General features: G+C 38.9%; 1 protein-coding gene across 3 annotated transcripts; it reads left to right on the plus strand.

Annotated features, from left to right (window-relative positions):
* The first annotated feature begins 2692 nt into the window (after positions 1-2692).
* Positions 2693-23274, plus strand: LOC139957467 (uncharacterized). Of its 3 annotated transcripts, XM_071955285.1 has the most exons (8): positions 2693-2928; positions 3529-3671; positions 13893-14105; positions 15109-15294; positions 16816-17010; positions 17407-17556; positions 18344-18538; positions 19690-23274. In XM_071955285.1, exons 3-8 carry the CDS (start codon positions 13938-13940, stop codon positions 20227-20229), a joined length of 1434 nt encoding a protein of 477 aa, XP_071811386.1. In that variant the 5' UTR covers positions 2693-2928; positions 3529-3671; positions 13893-13937; the 3' UTR covers positions 20230-23274. The 3 variants fall into 3 exon arrangements, with proteins under 3 accessions (XP_071811386.1, XP_071811387.1, XP_071811385.1); XM_071955286.1 differs by lacking the exon at positions 3529-3671 and having other exon boundaries at positions 2693-2923; XM_071955284.1 differs by lacking the exon at positions 3529-3671 and having other exon boundaries at positions 2694-2928.
* Positions 23275-24676: the final 1402 nt, after the last annotated feature.

Consider the following 24676-nt stretch of genomic DNA (forward strand, 5'->3'; position numbering starts at 1 on the left):
ATATCTACAATTTAAAGGAATTGAAGACTCGCCCCAAACCGTGTGCGGCCATCTGAAAAAGTTAACTTTCTGTTGCTTGCAAGTGACGTTTTGTTCGTGTCGCTACAAAATGCAGACAGTAGTGAAACGTGATACCTTGTTATCTTTAGCAGGACCTGAGATGTCCATCGCTGTATAGTTTATACACTGTGCTGTGGGTATTGACCGCAGCTGTATGTACTGACTGTACACTAGTGTCTAATTACCGACAGTAGCAGCTGTGTGCGTATTTTCTGGGGTCGATGGTGGTGTCTTACACTTCTGTTACACCTCATTCGAAACTAGGTCAGATTACCGGCATTAGACGTTTCTTTTTGCGCGAGTCTTCACACCCTTTAATTAGCGATATGTTGGACTTGCTGATATCAACAATTGATTTGCTGATATCAGTAATTCCAGAGTAAATACCGAACGTTTCTTGTTATATTGAAGACAAGTCCACAACAACAATGCCGCGAATTCTTAATACTGTATAAGGATGTATATTAGGCCTGCTGTTTGGTTCCATAGCATAGAACGCGAAAAGGGAAAACAAACTTGTTTTCTAAAATAAGTTTGTTGTTGTCTAAACTAAGTTTGTTGTTGCTGCTGTTTTACCATGCTGTTGCTTAAACTCACGTTGATGTCTTAACTTCCGTTGTCTAAACAGTTCATCATTACGATGGTTTGGCAGATCCTCTTCCCCATGGAAATTAGCTGAAGGTATATAATACTATTAGCGTAGTACAATCTGAATGAACACTGTGTGGAGTACAGACTGAAAGAAAAAGAATAAAATAAGCAAGTGTCCGGTTTTAACAAACAGTCCAGTACAATTAGACTGGTCGGAGTCTACGTAAAACAAGCGCCCAAATGCCCGGAAAGCAAGACAGACCACAGACGCGATAGTCCCCTATTCTATGTGAATGAGACCCCTACCCCCCCCCTCCGCCCGCACCCAATACACCGCCACCCTCAAGTGACCACGAGTAATCGTCGTTAATATTTCTCTGTGTCTGACTTCCAAGCCAAAGCACAAATCCTACTTAATGAAAGTTCCAGCCGACCGTTTATCGTACTGTATGGAGCGGAGGCAAATATCATGATCCCTAAAAATAATATCAAATCTATATTGTGAAAATTTTTATCTTCGAACCTGTACATGCCCCTAATTTTAGAATCCCTATTATTGTTCCAAATTTATTGGAAACTGCCTTTTTTTCAGACTGACTGATATTACCACCACACCCTAAGATTTTAAGATCCCTGGGACTCCTCTGGTTCATTCATCCTCCCCACGGGGACGTAGCTAAGGCCTGATGATGGGGGGGGAGGGGGTGTAGTGGCTGTTTCATGAAAATCCAGCTGCATGGGTTTTGAAGCCAGAAATTTCCGACTGCTGCCTTGTACCCCACCCCGCCCCGCGCTACTCGTCAACGATATGGTCAGTGTCAGTCAGACACCACATCTTTCGCGACTGCACTTTTGTTCCGAACTTTTTTCGAAACATTTGTACCCACTGGCACTCACTTAACAAACTTATTAGCCCCATCCCCCTCTACCAACCCCCCCCCAAACCAAATTATTTTGTGAAAATTCGGGCAATATGCTGATAAATTTTCGGGCACCTACTGAAAGAAAGATAATTTGCAATGTGTTTTTCAATGGTTAAAGTAATATTATTATTACCATTAATATTGTAACGATTTCCCCAATAATTATAACCAATACGGAAGGGTAGTAACACGTAAAATGATTGTATGTTATTGGCATGCGATGTAAAAACCGATGCATGCCTATATGATATGCACATTCGGGGGAGGGGCTCATTAGGCCTTTTTTTTTTTTTTGAGTATTGAAAATTATACGAAGTTTGTTATGGTGGTGTATAAGAATCGCGATACAATTTCTCAAAGTGGCAAGAAAGTATGACTGATCAAAGGTCAATTTTGAACGAAATTTTTCAATTTTTAGGTCATTCACGATCACAGGAATATATGAATAGGCCTAGATAAACTAGAGTGCGACAGTCGGAAATTCCGACTGTCACACTCCAATTTTCCAACTATCGTCAGTTTACCAAGATTGGGGGGGGGGGGTGAGACACCCCCCTCTAGCGACGTCCCTGCCTCCCATTCAACACTCTCCCCTCCCCAATATCAAGAAGCAAATGTTAGGCAATATCTTCAAATTAGATAAAGACTATATACGAATAAGATTTTTTACTTGCACCCAATACCACATGAAGAAATTTGAGTCGACAGTTTAATGTCCATAACTCTGTAAATATATAAGAGTTTTCGGGGCCCATAGATTCCTACCTGTCAGTGGACCAACGAATCACAAAAGGTCTCCTAGCATCTTTCACAGTTTATTGAAAGCTCGAGAATGTCTATTTTGCACAGCTGTGTTTTCGGGGCTTTGCCACCTGGACCCAAATCAGGTATCCACTAGGACCTTGACGCAACTAAGGTTGTCCTGTGAACCAATATTTTTTTCACCACATGTACTTCCAATTATGCTCTTCAACATGCAAGCCACAAAAACTAGTTCATGATTTATAACAGGTCAAAAAAGATGTTCTCCTGCTGCTTTTTGGCACTTTTTCTGAAACAGGAGAACAATAGACTCTAATAGAAGTATGCCCCCATACGGTCAGATAATCTATGGGGAATACCCAATGATCAAGATTTCACGATGTAATGTTTGTGGTTTAGTTCTACGAAACCCATGACGTAACTTCACTGCTTAGATTGCAGTTGCGCTAATTCAATTGCTTGTCCAAATTTTTAACCTTTTCTCATATCTCGTACAAGACATTTCTACAATTTGACCTTCACATAGCAACTTTCATCTCTGGAACTTCTTCGTGCCTACATTTAACCTCTGGAAGTACACCATCAGTGTAAGGTAACCTTACGTCACTGTATGTTACTTGTTAGGCGTCCAAGGCTAACTTCAGTATGGGCAAGCGTTAGGCATTTTAAAGTTAGGCCTAACACTAAAAGCAGCAGTTACACTTACAGTTCGAATGTCAACCCTAGGCTAAAGGCTTGGACTAGTAGATTTCAATACAGTATTACTTTCCTAGCCTACAGTGAGCACAGCTAGACAGAGATTATAACTTCTTCAATCTTCTGAAACAATTATCCATTTGTCAATTGTGCATTCTTTCTGTTACTAACTGTTACCATACATTGTTCTTTTGTTTGCCTGAGAAATTATCAACAAATTGTTACCAATTAAACCCAAACTGATTTTGGGCAGTGCCACAGAGGGTCCCAAATTCGTTCACTGTAGCATATAATGTTAGAAAACTTTGTTGTGATCATTAAATGGCTTCACCTTAAATTTGGTCAGTGTACACATGATATGTAGTAAAGTGTACTGCGGGGAACCAGTATCAATCATGTGTAAGAATTCACCAATAAGTATTAAAGTATGCCTCAATAATACAAGTATACATAAATATATAGAAACGTATATTCTACTCTTGTGTGATTTGTACAGATGTTCTCTATGGAACCTGAAGAAGGGCAAAAGAAGAGAACTGGAACGCCTTGTATATGAACAATCTTGTAGTAGTAGTAGTAACGACAATGTTCACATAATAAACATTTCGTAGTACAGCTTTTGTAGTAATACATTTTCTGGTAAGTTGCATTTGGTAGAAACAACTTTCATAGTAAATTTTACAGTAGAAACACTCCCTAGACTTAACTGGGATTATTACCGTAGAAACTGTGGGCATTATTACAGTGGAAACACTCCCTAGACTATGGACATTATTACAGTAGAAACACTCCCTAGACTATGGGCATTATTACAGTAGAAACACTCCCTAGACTATGGGCATTATTACAGTAGAAACACTCCCATACCAACAGACCTTAGTATCAATTAACATATCAGCTGACTACAACTCTAGACATACTATTTCGAACTAAATACCAATTACAGACCTTAGTGATCAACATACTGGCTAACTATGACTCTAGACATACTATGTCACACTATTGTACCAACAGACCTTAGTTTCAACATATTAGCTGATTACAACTCTAGACATACTGTACTATGTCACACTATTATACCAACAGACCATAGGATCTACATACTGGCTAACTACAACTCTAGACATACTATGTCACACTATTATACCAACAGACCATAGAATCTACATACTGGCTAACTACAACTCTAGACATACTATGTCACACCATTATACCAACAGACCATAGAATCTACATACTGGCTAACTACAACTCTAGACATACTATGTCACACCATTATACCAACAGACCATAGAATCTACATACTGGCTAACTACAACTCTAGACATACTATGTCACACCATTATACCAACAGACCATAGGATCTACATACTGGCTAACTACAACTCTAGACATACTATGTCACACTATTATACCAACAGACCATAGGATCTACATACTGGCTAACTACAACTCTAGACATACTATGTCACACTATTATACCAACAGACCATAGAATCTACATACTGGCTAACTACAACTCTAGACATACTATGTCACACTATTATACCAACAGACCATAGAATCTACATACTGGCTAACTACAACTCTAGACATACTATGTCACACTATTATACCAACAGACCATAGGATCTACATACTGGCTAACTACAACTCTAGACATACTATGTCACACTATTATACCAACAGACCATAGAATCTACATACTGGCTAACTACAACTCTAGACATACTATGTCACACCATTATACCAACAGACCATAGAATCTACATACTGGCTAACTACAACTCTAGACATACTATGTCACACCATTATACCAACAGACCATAGGATCTACATACTGGCTAACTACAACTCTAGACATACTATGTCACACCATTATACCAACAGACCATAGAATCTACATACTGGCTAACTACAACTCTAGACATACTATGTCACACCATTATACCAACAGACCATAGAATCTACATACTGGCTAACTACAACTCTAGACATACTATGTCACACCATTATACCAACAGACCATAGGATCTACATACTGGCTAACTACAACTCTAGACATACTATGTCACACCATTATACCAACAGACCATAGAATCTACATACTGGCTAACTACAACTCTAGACATACTATGTCACACCATTATACCAACAGACCATAGAATCTACATACTGGCTAACTACAACTCTAGACATACTATGTCACACCATTATACCAACAGACCATAGGATCTACATACTGGCTAACTACAACTCTAGACATACTATGTCACACCATTATACCAACAGACCATAGAATCTACATACTGGCTAACTACAACTCTAGACATACTATGTCACACCATTATACCAACAGACCATAGAATCTACATACTGGCTAACTACAACTCTAGACATACTATGTCACACCATTATACCAACAGACCATATAATCTACATACTGGCTAACTACAACTCTAGACATACTATGTCACACTATTATACCAACAGGCAACAGACCATAGAATCTACATACTGGCTAACTACAACTCTAGACATACTATGTCACACTATTATACCAACAGGCAACAGACCATAGAATCTACATACTGGCTAACTACAACTCTAGACATACTATGTCACACTATTATACCAACAGACCATAGAATCTACATACTGGCTAACTACAACTCTAGACATACTATGTCACACCATTATACCAACAGACCATAGAATCTACATACTGGCTAACTACAACTCTAGACATACTATGTCACACCATTATACCAACAGACCATAGAATCTACATACTGGCTAACTACAACTCTAGACATAATATGTCACACCATTATACCAACAGACCATAGAATCTACATACTGGCTAACTACAACTCTAGACATACTATGTCACACCATTGTACCAACAGACCATAGAATCTACATACTGGCTAACTACAACTCTAGACATACTATGTCACACCATTATACCAACAGACCATAGAATCTACATACTACTAACTACAACTCTAGACATACTATGTCACACCATTATACCAACAGACCATAGAATCTACATACTGGCTAACTTACAACTCTAGACATACTATGTCACACCACTATACCAACAGACCATAGAATCTACATACTGGCTAACTACAACTCTAGACATACTATGTCACACCATTGTACCAACAGACCATAGAATCTACATACTGGCTAACTACAACTCTAGACATACTATGTCACACTATTATACCAACAGACCATAGAATCTACATACTGGCTAACTACAACTCTAGACATACTATGTCACACCATTGTACCAACAGACCATAGAATCTACATACTGGCTAACTACAACTCTAGACATACTATGTCACACTATTATACCAACAGACCATAGAATCTACATACTACTAACTACAACTCTAGACATACTATGTCACACTATTATACCAACAGACCTTAGAATCTACATACTGGCTAACTACAACTCTAGACATACTATGTCACACTATTGTACCAACAGACCATAGAATCTACATACTGGCTAACTACAACTCTAGACATACTATGTCACACTATTGTACCAACAGACCATAGAATCTACATACTGGCTAACTACAACTCTAGACATACTATGTCACAGCATTATACCAACAGACCATAGGATCTACATACTGGCTAACTACAACTCTAGACATACTATGTCACACCATTATACCAACAGACCATAGAATCTACATACTACTAACTACAACTCTAGACATACTATGTCACACTATTGTACCAACAGACCATAGAATCTACATACTGGCTAACTACAACTCTAGACATACTATGTCACACTATTGTACCAACAGACCACAGAATCTACATACTGGCTAACTACAACTCTAGACATACTATGTCACAGCATTATACCAACAGACCATAGGATCTACATACTGGCTAACTACAACTCTAGACATACTATGTCACACCATTATACCAACAGACCATAGAATCTACATACTGGCTAACTACAGCTCTAGACATACTATGTCACACCATTATACCAACAGACCATAGAATCTACATACTACTAACTACAACTCTCTAGACATACTGGCTAACTACAACTCTAGACATACTATGTCACACTATTATACCAACAGACCATAGAATCTACATACTGGCTAACTACAACTCTAGACATACTATGTCACACCATTGTACCAACAGACCATAGAATCTACATACTGGCTAACTACAACTCTAGACATACTATGTCACACCATTATACCAACAGACCATAGAATCTACATACTACTAACTACAACTCTAGACATACTATGTCACACCATTATACCAACAGACCATAGGATCTACATACTGGCTAACTACAACTCTAGACATACTATGTCACACCATTATACCAACAGACCATAGAATCTACATACTACTAACTACAACTCTCTAGACATACTGGCTAACTACAACTCTAGACATACTATGTCACACTATTATACCAACAGACCATAGAATCTACATACTGGCTAACTACAACTCTAGACATACTATGTCACACCATTGTACCAACAGACCATAGAATCTACATACTGGCTAACTACAACTCTAGACATACTATGTCACACCATTATACCAACAGACCATAGAATCTACATACTACTAACTACAACTCTAGACATACTATGTCACACCATTATACCAACAGACCATAGGATCTACATACTGGCTAACTACAACTCTAGACATACTATGTCACACCATTATACCAACAGACCATAGAATCTACATACTGGCTAACTACAACTCTAGACATACTATGTCACACCATTATACCAACAGACCATAGAATCTACATACTACTAACTACAAATCTCTAGACATACTGGCTAACTACAACTCTAGACATACTATGTCACACTATTATACCAACAGACCATAGAATCTACATACTGGCTAACTACAACTCTAGACATACTATGTCACACTATTATACCAACAGGCAACAGACCATAGAATCTACATACTGGCTAACTACAACTCTAGACATACTATGTGACACTATTATACCAACAGACCATAGAATCTACATACTGGCTAACTACAACTCTAGACATACTATGTCACAGCATTATACCAACAGACCATGGAATCTACATACTGGCTAACTACAACTCTAGACATACTATGTCACACTATTATACCAACAGACCATAGAATCTACATACTGGCTAACTACAACTCTAGACATACTATGTCACACTATTATACCAACAGACCATAGAATCTACATACTGGCTATCTACAACTCTAGACATACTATGTCACACTATTATACCAACAGGCAACAGACCATAGAATCTACATACTGGCTAACTACAACTCTAGACATACTATGTCACACTATTATACCAACAGACCATAGAATCTACATACTGGCTAACTACAACTCTAGACATACTATGTCACAGCATTATACCAACAGACCATAGAATCTACATACTGGCTAACTACAACTCTAGACATACTATGTCACACCATTGTACCAACAGACCATAGAATCTACATACTGGCTAACTACAACTCTAGACATACTATGTCACACCATTATACCAACAGACCATAGAATCTACATACTGGCTAACTACAACTCTAGACATACTATGTCACGCTATTATACCAACAGACCATAGAATCTACATACTGGCTAACTACAACTCTAGACATACTATGTCACACTATTATACCAACAGACCATAGAATCTACATACTGGCTAACTACAACTCTAGACATACTATGTCACACTATTATACCAACAGACCATAGAATCTACATACTGGCTAACTACAACTCTAGACTTACTATGTCACACTATTATACCAACAGACCATAGAATCTACATACTGGCTAACTACAACTCTAGACTTACTATGTCACGCTATTGTACCAACAGACCATAGAATCTACATACTGGCTAACTACAACTCTAGACTTACTATGTCACACTATTATACCAACAGACCATAGGATCTACATACTGGCTAACTACAACTCTAGACATACTATGTCACACTATTATACCAACAGACCATAGAATCTACATACTGGCTAACTACAACTCTAGACATACTATGTCACACTATTGTACCAACAGACCATAGAATCTACATACTGGCTAACTACAACTCTAGACATACTATGTCACACCATTATACCAACAGACCATAGAATCTACATACTGGCTAACTACAACTCTAGACATACTATGTCACACCATTATACCAACAGACCATAGAATCTACATACTGGCTAACTACAACTCTAGACATACTATGTCACACCATTATACCAACAGACCATAGAATCTACATACTGGCTAACTACAACTCTAGACATACTATGTCACACCATTATACCAACAGACCATAGAATCTACATACTGGCTAACTACAACTCTAGACATACTATGTCACACTATTATACCAACAGACCATAGAATCTACATACTGGCTAACTACAACTCTAGACATACTATGTCACACTATTGTACCAACAGACCATAGAATCTACATACTGGCTAACTACAACTCTAGACATACTATGTCACACTATTATACCAACAGACCATAGAATCTACATACTGGCTAACTACAACTCTAGACATACTATGTCACACTATTATACCAACAGACCATAGAATCTACATACTGGCTAACTACAACTCTAGACATACTATGTCACACCATTATACCAACAGACCATAGAATCTACATACTGGCTAACTACAACTCTAGACATACTATGTCACACCATTATACCAACAGACCATAGAATCTACATACTGGCTAACTACAACTCTAGACATACTATGTCACACTATTATACCAACAGACCATAGAATCTACATACTGGCTAACTACAACTCTAGACATACTATGTCACACTATTATACCAACAGACCATAGAATCTACATACTACTAACTACAACTCTAGACATACTATGTCACACTATTGTACCAACAGACCATAGAATCTACATACTGGCTAACTACAACTCTAGACATACTATGTCACACCATTGTACCAACAGACCATAGAATCTACATACTGGCTAACTACAACTCTAGACATACTATGTCACACCATTATACCAACAGACCATAGAATCTACATACTGGCTAACTACAACTCTAGACATACTATGTCACACCATTATACCAACAGACCATAGAATCTACATACTGGCTAACTACAACTCTAGACATACTATGTCACACTATTATACCAACAGACCATAGAATCTACATACTGGCTAACTACAACTCTAGACATACTATGTCACACTATTATACCAACAGACCTTAGAATCTACATACTGGCTAACTACAACTCTAGACATACTATGTCACACTATTATACCAACAGACCATAGAATCTACATACTGGCTAACTACAACTCTAGACATACTATGTCACACTATTATACCAACAGACCATAGGATCTACATACTGGCTAACTACAACTCTAGACATACTATGTCACACTATTATACCAACAGACCATAGAATCTACATACTGGCTAACTACAACTCTAGACATACTATGTCACACCATTATACCAACAGACCATAGAATCTACATACTGGCTAACTACAACTCTAGACATACTATGTCACACCATTATACCAACAGACCATAGAATCTACATACTGGCTAACTACAACTCTAGACATACTATGTCACACTATTATACCAACAGACCATAGAATCTACATACTGGCTAACTACAACTCTAGACATACTATGTCACACCATTATACCAACAGACCATAGAATCTACATACTGGCTAACTACAACTCTAGACATACTATGTCACACTATTATACCAACAGACCATAGAATCTACATACTGGCTAACTACAACTCTAGACATACTATGTCACACTATTATACCAACAGACCTTAGAATCTACATACTGGCTAACTACAACTCTAGACATACTATGTCACACCATTATACCAACAGACCATAGAATCTACATACTGGCTAACTACAACTCTAGACATACTATGTCACACCATTATACCAACAGACCATAGAATCTACATACTGGCTAACTACAACTCTAGACATACTATGTCACACTATTATACCAACAGACCTTAGAATCTACATACTGGCTAACTACAACTCTAGACATACTATGTCACACCATTATACCAACAGACCATAGAATCTACATACTACTAACTACAACTCTAGACATACTATGTCACACTATTATACCAACAGACCATAGAATCTACATACTGGCTAACTACAACTCTAGACATACTATGTCACACTATTATACCAACAGACCATAGAATCTACATACTGGCTAACTACAACTCTAGACATACTATGTCACACCATTATACCAACAGACCATAGAATCTACATACTGGCTAACTACAACTCTAGACATACTATGTCACACCATTATACCAACAGACCATAGAATCTACATACTACTAACTACAACTCTAGACATACTATGTCACACCATTATACCAACAGACCATAGAATCTACATACTGGCTAACTACAACTCTAGACATACTATGTCACACTATTATACCAACAGACCATAGAATCTACATACTGGCTAACTACAACTCTAGACATACTATGTCACACTATTATACCAACAGACCATAGAATCTACATACTACTAACTACAACTCTAGACATACTATGTCACACTATTGTACCAACAGACCATAGAATCTACATACTGGCTAACTACAACTCTAGACATACTATGTCACACTATTATACCAACAGACCATAGAATCTACATACTGGCTAACTACAACTCTAGACATACTATGTCACACTATTATACCAACAGACCATAGAATCTACATACTGGCTATAACTACAACTCTAGACTTACTATGTCACACTATTATACCAACAGACCATAGAATCTACATACTGGCTAACTACAACTCATGCATGAAAACTAAGAGCACTGTATTACTGTTTTGTTATTCTGAAAGATTGTTCTGCCCTTTAAAAAGAACATGTAGAGAATTAATAGTTGAGAATGTCCCAGGCTTAGTTACCCTTGGTTACCCACATGTCTTATTTCAAGGGAATGGGATAATAAATTTAAATCCCATTGTCCACTTCTAAGACACTTTCCTGAATGTGGTGGCCCCTGAAAAAATACAGTAGGAATGATATAGGAGCCACCACTGTGTAATGTAACATTGCCATCTCACAGGAGCACAGGAGTATCAGGTAACATATTAAGGTTGTGGCCAACTGTTTAAGTTCAAACTTTCACTGTTTCTTACAAGAATAATTTAGTGCTGATCTCTTTGTTAGATACATGCATTTATGTACAAGTACATGTGTGGTCTATTAAATCATTCACTTTTGTAAGATATATATATGCATTTCTGTTTGTACATGCGGTCTATTAGATCATTCATCGTTGTTTGTTGTTGACTTACTGTGGAAAATAATGTGCACATGATAGAAACCTGAGCCTAAGGAACAATGTCAACTGGTGGCTCATTCTAAGGTTCTGTGCACATGATAGAAACCTGAGCCTAAGGAGCAATGTCAACTGGTGGCTCATTCTAAGGTTCTGTGCACATGATAGAAACCTGAGCCTAAGGAGCAATGTCAACTGGTGGCTCATTCTAAGGTTAGAAACCTGAGCCTAAGGAGCAATGTCAACTGGTGGCTCATTCTAAGGTTAGAAACCTGAGCCTAAGGAACAATGTCAACTGGTGGCTCATTCTAAGGTTCTGTGCACATGATAGAAACCTGAGCCTAAGGAACAATGTCAACTGGTGGCTCATTGTAAGGTTAGAAACCTGAGCCTAAGGAACAATGTCAACTGGTGGCTCATTCTAAGGTTCTGTGCACATGATAGAAACCTGAGCCTAAGGAACAATGCCAACTGGTGGCTCATTCTAAGGTTCTCTGCACATGATAGAAACCTGAGCCTAAGGAACAATGTCAAGTGGTGGCTCATTCTAAGGTTAGAAACCTGAGCCTAAGGAACAATGTCAACTGGTGGCTCATTCTAAGGTTCTGTGCACATGATAGAAACTTGAGCCTAAGGAACAATGCCAACTGGTGGCTCATTCTAAGGTTCTCTGCACATGATAGAAACCTGAGCCTAAGGAACAATGTCAACTGGTGGCTCATTCTAAGGTTCTGTGCACATGATAGAAACCTGAGCCTAAGGAACAATGTCAACTGGTGGCTCATTGTAAGGTTAGAAACCTGAGCCTAAGGAACAATGCCAACTGGTGGCTCATTCTAAGGTTCTGTGCACTTGATAGAAACCTGAGCCTAAGGAACAATGTCAACTGGTGGCTCATTCTAAGGTTCTGTGCACATGATAGAAACCTGAGCCTAAGGAACAATGTCAACTGGTGGCTCATTCTAAGGTTCTCTGCACATGATAGAAACCTGAGCCTAAGGAACAATGTCAACTGGTGGCTCATTCTAAGGTTCTGTGCACATGATAGAAACCTGAGCCTAAGGAACAATGTCAACTGGTGGCTCATTCTAAGGTTAGAAACCTGAGCCTAAGGAACAATGTCAACTGGTGGCTCATTCTAAGGTTCTGTGCACATGATAGAAACCTGAGCCTAAGGAACAATGTCAACTGGTGGCTCATTGTAAGGTTAGAAACCTGAGCCTAAGGAACAATGTCAGCTGGTGGCTCATTCTAAGGTTCTGGGAATTGTTGTTGCTATAGTTACCATAATTTGAAGATCTTAAATAGTTTTATTTTCCCTTTCCAATAGTTTTCCATGTACAGTTTTCATATGTGGATTCTTTTCTCTTTGTACAGGTTGTGTGTTACAGTTGGGGCTGTAGTAGGCTATCTGATGGTGTCATGAGGGTAAAATACTGTGCAGTGGTATTTGTGTTCACTCATCTATGTCTTCTTACTATTGGTGATGTGGGAGATGAAGGCACTGATGAATATGTTAATCCGTATGGCGACATGTATGACTCTGTTACACAGAAAGAAGAAAGTAATACAGATGGAACTAAGACTGAGGTGAGACAAGACACTTTCATGAATCCTTCTATTTCATTGTCATATTGTCAGCTCTCTGTGTCTCTCCACACTAATATACACATATCTGCAGATGCACACACATATCTAAATTGTAGATATATGAGACCATGGCTGTATGATTTGCTAGTCCAGCAGTTGGTACTCAGTACTCCTGTAGCCTGGAGTTGTTGTACCTTGTCCTGCAGTGTGAACCCAGTACTCCTGTAGCCTGGAGTTGTTGTACCTAGTCCAGCAGTTTGTACCCTGTAGCCTGGAGTTGTTGTACCTACTCCAGCAGTTTGTATCCAGTACTCCTGTAGCCTGGAGTTGTTGTACCTACTCCAGCAGTTTGTACCCAGTACTCCTGTAGCCTGGAGTTGTTGTACCTACTCCAGCAGTTTGTACCCAGTACTCCTGTAGCCTGGAGTTGTTGTACCTACTCCAGCAGTTCGTACTCAGTACCACTGTAGCCTGGAGTTGTTGTACCTACTCCAGCAGTTCGTACTCAGTACCACTGTAGCCTGGAGTTGTTGTACCTACTCCAGCAGTTTGTACCCAGTACTCCTGTAGCCTGGAGTTGTTGTACCTACTCCAGCAGTTTGTATCCAGTACTCCTGTAGCCTGGAGTTGTTGTACCTACTCCAGCAGTTTGTACCCAGTACTCCTGTAGCCTGGAGTTGTTGTACCTACTCCAGCAGTTCGTACTCAGTACCACTGTAGCCTGGAGTTGTTGTACCTACTCCAGCAGTTCGTACTCAGTACCACTGTAGCCTGGAGTTGTTGTACCTACTCCAGCAGTTTGTACCCAGTACTCCTGTAGCCTGGAGTTGTTGTACCTACTCCAGCAGTTTGTATCCAGTACTCCTGTAGCCTGGAGTTGTTGTACCTACTCCAGCAGTTTGTACCCAGTACTCCTGTAGCCTGGAGTTGTAGTACTAGGGATTGATGTATCCCACATGTATACCTCTCATATTGGCTAGTAAATACTTTCTTCTGAACACAGAACAAACAAGATTGTACATCAGAACTGAAGGCAGATTGCAAACACTGTGGATTTAGTTTGAAGAATGATGATGGTGATGATGATGATGGTGATCTCCAGGGTGTTACTGAGGAGTCTCAGTTTGACCAGAGCTCTTGCCCTTCCTCTGATCATCTTATTCTGCACTTTGCCCGGTCACTTCTGAAGGTAAGTTATTGTGAAACTAACATCATACAATAAATAGCAGGCTTAGGAACTTAAATTGAACTAACTGTACATGTTCAGCTATTGGGATCTCTCCAAGTGGATTTATTATCACATGAACAAGGATTTGAATGATATACATAAGGATGGATTAAATGGTCATAGAATCCTTACCAAGAACAATTTGACTAAAGCAACCTCTCACCACATTCTATTCAAGTGTATGCAAGTGTATGCAAGTGTAGACAAGAGCTGTAGTCTACAATAGTCTCTTTTTGTCCAAAGAAGTTTAATTAGTTTGTTAGTATTGTTGATAGTATCATAAGGTTGTTATGTATAAGGAGTTCATGATTATGTACAGCAGTAAACAGAACTCCTGGAATTTTTGATATATTCATTCATAAGTGAGTAGATGGCTTTGTTTTACGACTGAGCCTTGTGCACACCAGACAAAGTTGAGAAGACTGTAGATATTTAGTACATAACACTAATATTCTTAACAAGGTATGTTATTGCAATGTCATGATCAAGGGTTAGCTCAGCTGCTGTGATGCTCCACTATGGAGTGTTTATGTACCACTTAACTGCATTGCCGTTAATTTTAATACATCAAGAACAATGAGATTGCATAATGGCCTGTTAACTTTACTAATGAGAATGGTTGAAACTTAATTCACCGTTCCAAACATGAATTAAGCAAAGACGAATGGTCTAAAAGGGAACTCTGAAGTTTTCATTAATCTTAAAAATCGTAGATTTGAGAAGCCTCTTTGGCCTTGTTCACACTTACTCAAGAATGCACCCGCACTTCAAGTCCACAAGGGAGATTAATTCCCTTAGTGTGAACGCTCGCATTCTTGTACTTCCAGTCTGCGTGCAGTCTTCAAAATAATCCTCCTTTCGGGGTCCCTTCAATCCTTCTTGCGTTCCTAATAAATGTAATGTGAACGGTCAAAGCCGCAAGCTGACTGAAGTCAGTCTCTTAGATTCATATTTAACGTCCATGATTATGGATTGTCAATTGTCAACAACTCTGTAACTGGACGACATACATTAATCTTGGAGTGACTCGAACCAGGGACCTTATGATTGGAAGGCACCGGCGTTAACCACTGAGCTAACGCTCCCAGCACTACTTGAAGGGTTTGGAAGAAATTTGAATCTGGGTCAACTTGTAGTGGTAGTGGTAAGGAGTGGTTGAATACAGTATACTGCTTATGTGCGATGATTGAACATTGCGGCTAAGTGGTGTACGGAGTAGTACATACTTAATTAGTACAGCACATGTGGCAATGGCAATCATAGGGAAAAGGTAAACAGCTGATACGACCTTTCACGCCTGCGCAGTATATTAAAATCGCAAGCGGACTTAATAAGAAACTCACTCGTTCTCAAATGTGAACGCATCTTGTTCTTAATTAGATGATTCTCCTCGCGGACTTAATATCACTAATGTCCCTTTCTCAAATGTGAACAAGGGCATTATTCCATAGTTACTGATTTTTGTTTTTGATTCTCTTATAGACCATGGAATCCTCAGAGTCTAATCAAGTAGTAATCAAGTTAAGCAATCGCCAGAAAGAGAAGTTAAAGGAGTATATCAATGATTATAATCAACCTGCTGGAAACATCAAAGACATGCTGGCAGCTTCCATGGATCCATATTATAATGAGGCAGTATCTGACTTCAACAGAAGCTATGGTGCACCAACCAACAAAGTAAGAAGTATGGACATGTTGGTGAAGACTACAATTCCAATATCTCTGTTTGTAGTAGAAGTATGGACATGTTGGTGAAGACTCAATTCCAATATGTCTGTTTGTAGTAGAAGTATGGACATGTTGGTGAAGACTTAAATTCCAATATCTCTGTTTGTAGTAGAAGTATGGACATGTTGGTGAAGACTACAATTCCAATATCTCTGTTTGTAGTCAAAGTATGGACATGTTGGTGAAGTCTAAAACTCCTTTCTTCTACTCTTAAACAATTAATTCCCAACCTTGTCTCATTGCTGTTTGCTCTATGTATCTTCCATACCACCTGTATTGTTTGTCTGTCCTCTCCATTGAATTACTACCTACATAAGTATTCATAAATCTCTTTCTATTTTTCAGTTCCTCATTGGTCTCTTGATGATGACTGTGTCTGTCTGTGTGTTCATAATGCTCCTGAACTGTCAATTTTCTTTCTGGCGTGTAACATTGGCAGTGCTAATGACAGCTTTCTTCACCAGCTGTTTCTTCAGTTACATGTACCTACATGCGGTAAGTGGAAGTGATGTCATCATTTCACCTCTTTCCCTAATATGTCCATCGTACCTCTCTCTGTCCAATACAGGGTACATCTATCACCTCTCTCTGTGCCAGACAGGGTACACCTATCACCTCTCTCTGTCCAATACAGGGTAACCCATCCACCCTCTCTGTCCAAGACAGGGTACATCCATCACCTCTCTCTGTCTAAGACAGGGTACACCCATCACATCTCTCTGTCCAATACAGGGTAACCCATCCCCCCTCTCTGTCCAAGACAGGGTACATCCATCACCTCTCTCTGTGCCAGACAGGGTACACCCATCACCTCTCTCTGTCCAATACAGGGTACATCTATCACCTCTCTCTGACTAAGACAGGGTACATCCATCACCTCTCTCTGTCTAAGACAGGGTACACCCATCACATCTCTCTGTCCAATACAGGGTACACCCATCACATCTCTCTGTCCAAGACAGGGTACATCCATCACATCTCTCTGTCCAAGACAGGGTACATCCATCACCTCTCTCTGTCTAAGACAGGGTACACCCATCACATCTCTCTGTCCAATACAGGGTACACCCATCCACCCTCTCTGTCCAAGACATTTATCCACCTCTTACCCTAATATGTCCATCGTACCTCTCTCTGTCCAAGACAGGGTACATCATTCACCTCTCTCTGTGCCAGACAGGGTACACCCATCCCCTCTCCAATATAGGGTTACCCATCCACCCTCTCTGTCCAAGACAGGGTACATCCGTCACCTCTCTATTTGTCTTCTTTGTCTTTACAGAAAGAGAGCGCAAGGAGAATGAATGATGATGCTAAAAGACAAGCTTTTAGTGATGCTTGTTTTCCTCTCCAAAATGGGACATTCCTTACTAATATTGGACAGTTCTTCAGAGGGTTGGTGACCAAAGATGATCCCTGTCTCAAAGAATTTGAAGATCACCAGATAGATATTATCTATGCTGTTCTTCCCATTGATGTGAGTAGGTCATATTTAAGATTAATATGTAGACAAGATTCTCTTAGCTGTTGTGCATGATGGTTAGATGATGGACCTTATTCTAGTACAGGCTTTACGAGAGACCAGTGCCCTCTTCCTAGTACCTTTATGGGAGACCAAGGCCCTCACCTAAATCCCTCAACCTAATACCTTTATGGGAGACCAATGTCTTCTTCCTAGTACCTTTATGGGACACCAAGGTCCTCATCTTAGTACCTTTATTGGAGACCAAAGCCCTCACCTAAAGCCCTCATCCTAGTACCTTTATGGGAGACCAATGCCCTCATCCTAGTAACTTTATGGGACACCAAGGCCCTCATCTTAGTACGTTTATTGGAGACCAAAGCCCTCACCGAAAGCCCTCATCCTAGTACCTTGATAGGAGACAAAATCCCTCATCCTAGTAACTTTATGGGACACCAAGGCCCTAACCCTAGTACCTTTTAGGGGGACCAAGGCTTTCACCCTAGTACCTTGAAAGGAGATCAAGGCCCTCACCCTAGTTCCTTTAAATGAGACCATGGGCCTCACCCTAGTACCTTTAAGAGAGATCAAGGCCCTTAACTAGTACCTTCAAGGAGACCAAAGCCCTCACCCTAGTACCTTTAAATGAGACCAAGGGCCTCACCCTAGTCCCTATAAGGGAGACCATAGCCTCCACCCTAGTGCCTTTAGGGGAGTCCAAGGGGCTCACCCTAGTACATTTAAGTTACACCAAGGCCCTCACCTAGTACCTTGAAGGGAGACCAAGGCCCTTACCTAGATTCTTTAAGGGAGACCAAGGCCCTCACCTTGGTACCTTTAAGGGAAACCAAGGGACACACCCTAGTATTTTCATGGGAGATCAAGTCCCTAACCCTGGTACCTTTAAGAGAGACAAAGGCCCTTACCCTCTTCCTTTTAAGTATGTATGATGGTAATTATTGAGGGGAGACCAAGGCCATCACCATATTTACTTTTAAGTAAGGTGAAATCAGTGTTGTCATTCTAGTACCTATAAGTAACGACCAAGATTGTTATTGCAGCTGCAATGTGTCACACTTATGTTATATGACATTGTTTTCATTGCCATAGTAACACCTTAGATTTTCCTGAGTTAATAGTGACATCTTCTTTCCTTCTTTTAACAGGCGGTAACACACACTATTGGCTCTGTTTTTAAAGGTCTTAGCCTCGCATCAGGCAGTAGCCTTTCAGGATTCATAAGTAACTTTTATGATGGTCTACCAGTGTTGATGTGGATTCCTGCTTCTTTGGTTTTGCTGCTTGCAGTAGTATTGATCATTGCTGTATGTTTGTACTGCCAACCTAGAAAGGTTATCATCAGAGAAATCCAAGAACAACCTCAGATTAGAAGGAACGTACCACCTCCAAGAGTCCAGGACATCAGCCATCATAATTCTGCAGTAACAGATGGAGATGCTGTTACCAGAAATGACAGTACATCTGATCCTGCTGGAAGTGTTCAGAGGGTAGAAAATGTAATAGTACCAAAGATAGCCAGTGATGAAAGTAGCCAGGACATAGTTGAAAAGCAAACAGATATGAAAGACAGAACTGAACAGCAACAAGATATAAAAGACAGAACTGAAAAGAGCTTGATATCTAGTCATGAAGGTGATGAAGATGATGATGACTTTGAGGTGATATCAGAGGATGAACAGAAGTGATCTGCTATGGTACTTACAATATGTAAACTGATAGAGATCAATAACAATAACTGCTTAGGCTTTCCATTCCAAGAGAGGCAATTATATATATATATATGTATATATATATTAATATATATTATTAGAGAAAACCAGAGAAATAAGATATGACTCATAATTGACAAATAAGGAGTAAGTTTTAGAAAATATATTGGAATTTTCGGTCCCCCTGGGACCTTCGTCAGCAATACTTGGCAGTCGAATGAGAAGTACAAAATGTGACACAATGAAAGTATGATGCTAGATAAGTGTAAGTTGCATTGATGGAATTAGAACCAAATAAACCATGACTATACAGGAAGCGGATTAAGGAGCAAAGAACGGATTACATATGTTTGTAGAACTGGTAGTTGTTAAGGGGTCCCAAGTCTTTGTTGAGGCCGGTGATGTGAGACTTAATACGAAAGATCCAATCGATTTCTTTACATAAAGAAAATCGATTGGATCTTTCGGAACTATGGATCCTACCTTAGGTCGACAGTTACATTGACTTACACACTAAATTTAATCTAACCCTAACCCTTTTTTCTAACCCTAACCCTGAACCGACCCTAACCAAAACTTTTAAATGAACGTTTTAGAGGACGGAGAACATTATAAAGCTATTTGCGACAATAAAAAAGTGTCTTAAAATGGTAGTGAAAACATTAGGTCGACACTGAAATGTCGACCTAAGGTACACTGTTGACCTAAGGTACACTTTTTTACCATAAACTGTCGACCTAAGGTACATATCATGAGTATATAAATATATATATATATATATATATATATATACACACATATATATATATATATATATATATAAATAAGGAGTAGAGTTTTAGAAAATATATTGGAATTTTCGGTCCCCTGGGACCTTCGTCAAGCAATACAGCAATATATATTTTCTAAAACTTTACTCCTTATTTGTCAATTATGAGTCATATCTTATTTCTCTGGTTTTCTGTAATATATATATATATATAAATATATGTATATATATATATATATATATATATATATATATATATATATATATATATATATATATACATGATGATTCTGATGGCTTTACTGTAATAAGGAATACATTGCACTATACAGTCAGATGTATTACTTTGTTTCTGCCAATACTGTTGTTATTATGTCTCTCCTCAGCAGTCATTTATAACAACAAGGTCAGCCCTGAGTCTTGTATGCAAAGTAGGTTAGTATATACGCATATGCTGTGAAATTATTATGGTCCAATTGATGGTATTGACAAATAATGGTTTTCATGAAGTTTCAACTAGCTGTTATCACAATTATGCTGTACATTAGAAATGTTATATTTTTACTGATGAATGTGCCTGGAGACAACATACCAGCAAAAGCAACTGTATGTCTTTCAATAATAAGAAAAAAACCCTGGTTATATACTTCTTTATGTATAACTCTCCCAAAAGCAACTGTTTGTCTTGAAGTAATCAGTATGGACCCTGGTTATAAACTTCTTTAAGTACAACCCTCCCAAAAGCAACTGTTTGTCTTGAAGTAATCAGTATGGACCCTCGTTGCACAATTCTCTCAAGTTCCACTTTTCTTCATTGGAAAAGCGATTCTCACTCTGGTAGCTCTGGTTTCATGAATGACATGGTGGACATATTGTTTATGTTTTCACCTGCTAGTTGTAGCAATTTGTGTAATAAGTCTCAATAACTATAAGAGTAAACAAGTAACAAACATGTTCTGTCCCAGAACATTTATTTAAGTATAAGTTTTCCATATCCTAAGTTGGAAGTTGAGATCTGTACACTGTACATGTTTTGAACTAGTACAGTACACTGCAGTACACATTGTAGCCTTAATATTGTTTGATTCACACCTCCTGTGTGGATAGAGTCTTCTTAAAGTACCATGGTAACCGTGTTTTGTAAGTAATTGTAAGAATGTTTCATTTGGAGTGTGCTGTCAAGTTTTATGTATCTCTAATGTAACTTCTTTCTTTTTTTTGCCATTGATATACTTTATGCAACTCCTTTGCCAAAAATGTAGGATTTAATATAAGTGATTGATGGCACATCTCTTCGTGTTTGTGTCATTTTTGTGAATTTATGTAGAACTGACTCAGCAGTTCATTGAGCATGCAGACACCTTGCTTTCATTATTTCCCAGCTTCCATAGAAACATGATGAAAACTTATGTTTCTTAAGTTTCACTATTCTGATGATGAAATGTTTGAAACACACAGTTAACCACTTCTACACTAGCAAATATCCATAGGAATATGTACTGTTTTGTAAAGGATAATTATATGCATCAAAGTGTGTTCATTTGTTCATTGTATGCACTACTATAGGATACCCCTAATTTTATGCCTGCTGTGTTAATAGAGTGTTTGAATTACCTTCATTAGCCTCAGGTACTTTTGAAGCACTTTTCAATTTGTAGGATCAAGATTAAACAAAAGGAAAATGTCAATCAGTCTAGGAAGTCTACTAGACTGATCGGATGCAGCATCAAGAACTGTGGTGGGGGACATGGGTGTACCCACCCACCCTCTAGGAAGTCTACTAGACTGATCGGATGCAGCATCAAGAACTGTGGTGGGGGACATGGGTGTACCCACTCACCCTCTAGGAAGTCTCCTAGACTGATCGGATGCAGCATCAAGAACTGTGGTGGGGGACATGGGTGTACCCACCCACCCTCTAGGAAGTCTCCTAGATTGATCGGATGCAGCATCAAGAACTGTGGTGGGGGACATGGGTGTACCCACCCACCCTCTAGGAAGTCTCCTAGACTGATCGGATGCAGCATCAAGAACTGTGGTGGGGGACAGGGGTGTACCCACCCACCACAGAAGTGACAGACTTGCTCCTATTGTTGATAAAAATCCCTCTTCCACTGCGGTAATGAACGAAGTGATTCTTTTTGAAAATGAAATTAAGGAAATTGTAATGATAGCAAGTATCCTTTTGATGAAACACATTCATATACTGAAATTTGTGGAACAGAATGCGATACATGCACCAATCAAGTTCATTTTGTAAATACGTTTTGATGTGATTTTGTGGTTTGCTTCCTTTAATGAAAGTCACATATGTCCAACTGCCCCCTCCCTCCCCAAATGGAGCCGTTTTTCACCACCACTGCTTTTGTTGGTTTGCGGCAATTAAGTGACTTCTCAACATCTGACCTCAGACAAGCTCCTAATTATATACCACAGGTTGCTATCATCAGCCCAATGTTTTGACAAAGGCCAATAAAAAATAATAAAATTAATGCTGCCCTGAGCTTAGTAACTTTCTATTAAGCAAACCTCCAAAGAATTAACCCCGCCTCTGTTTCAAGTCCCATGATTATGCATGGAGAAGATAATGCTTTCAAAGTGACAGTAATACAGTTGAATGAAGAATATTTTCCTCTGTCATGACAAACGAGGCTGCTTTTTCTTCAAGGCTTGGCTTTGATATAAATATATTGCAGGATGTAGGCTACTTGTAAACCACTTTTGATAATTAAGAAGTAGCTCTTTAAACAGCTGGTGATAGTTAATTCCTTGACTACGTCTAACACACTTAAGTGGCATGCACAGGGGGGGGGGGGGGGAGAACATGGCCCCATTAAATTTCATGCAGTTGGGGAAGTGGTTAAGCCAAGGGGGTGGCTATGATAGGGGGGCCAGGAGGACCTAGTGTTCCCAAAATTGTCACAGCACCTTCCACCCCCTCCCCATGAATGGATGGACCAATTATAAATAAAGAAATGGTACACAAAGAAAAGAAAATATGGAAAGGCAAGGAGACGATAAAAACTAGGAGGGAACTTTAGTTATTTAGGATAAATTTTGCAATTTATATTACTAAAATGTCTAAACAAAATGCTATTTATAGGCGCACTTTGCGTGCACCCATTGTAGTTAGTTGCCTTATTATTACTTCCTAATTTTGGACAGCTTGAGTGGAATTATTGTTCCAAAGCACCATACATGTGACACAAGCATACAAGCATATTATACATATGGCATGGGCAAATTAATTTTTAATGTCCTTCAAGTGTACAGGGTTCAGTATTGTTGTTCGATTATGACCTCTGGAATTTTTCGATAAGTAAAAGTAGAAGTTATAGACTCTATTTATTGGCCTATCGCAAGTTTAACTCAAACTCTTCTACGTTTTGTATTATAAGTTCCTCAAAATTGCGACTATTTTATTTCAAAAGTTCAACTTTTGTAAGTTAAGGAAATTTCGGAAATTTAATTGGATGCGGAATGCTTTATTCAAGTATAAATATGGAATTTTATCTCGAAATTTCAACTTTTGTCACATAGTGTAATTTCGAAATGATCGGTATCTCCCCATCTCCCCCTTGTGAGACTCCCTTCCCATACTCCCCCTACACGTACTTATTTCTATAACTATACATGCAGTACCAGTCATCACAA

This window comes from Apostichopus japonicus, chromosome 2, assembly GCF_037975245.1.
Source record: "Apostichopus japonicus isolate 1M-3 chromosome 2, ASM3797524v1, whole genome shotgun sequence".
Classification (NCBI taxonomy): Eukaryota; Metazoa; Echinodermata; class Holothuroidea; order Aspidochirotida; family Stichopodidae; genus Apostichopus; species Apostichopus japonicus.

What these genes read in the sequence shown, in the direction of transcription:
- LOC139957467 (XM_071955285.1), top strand. Translation starts at nt 13,938, where the DNA reads ATGAGGGTAAAATACTGTGCAGTGGTATTTGTGTTCACTCATCTATGT. An exon ending in TTGCCCGGTCACTTCTGAAG is followed by an intron (nt 15,295 to 16,815) that starts GTAAGTTATTGT and finishes ATTCTCTTATAG; the next exon opens with ACCATGGAATCCTCAGAGTC. An exon ending in GTTACATGTACCTACATGCG is followed by an intron (nt 17,557 to 18,343) that starts GTAAGTGGAAGT and finishes TTGTCTTTACAG; the next exon opens with AAAGAGAGCGCAAGGAGAAT.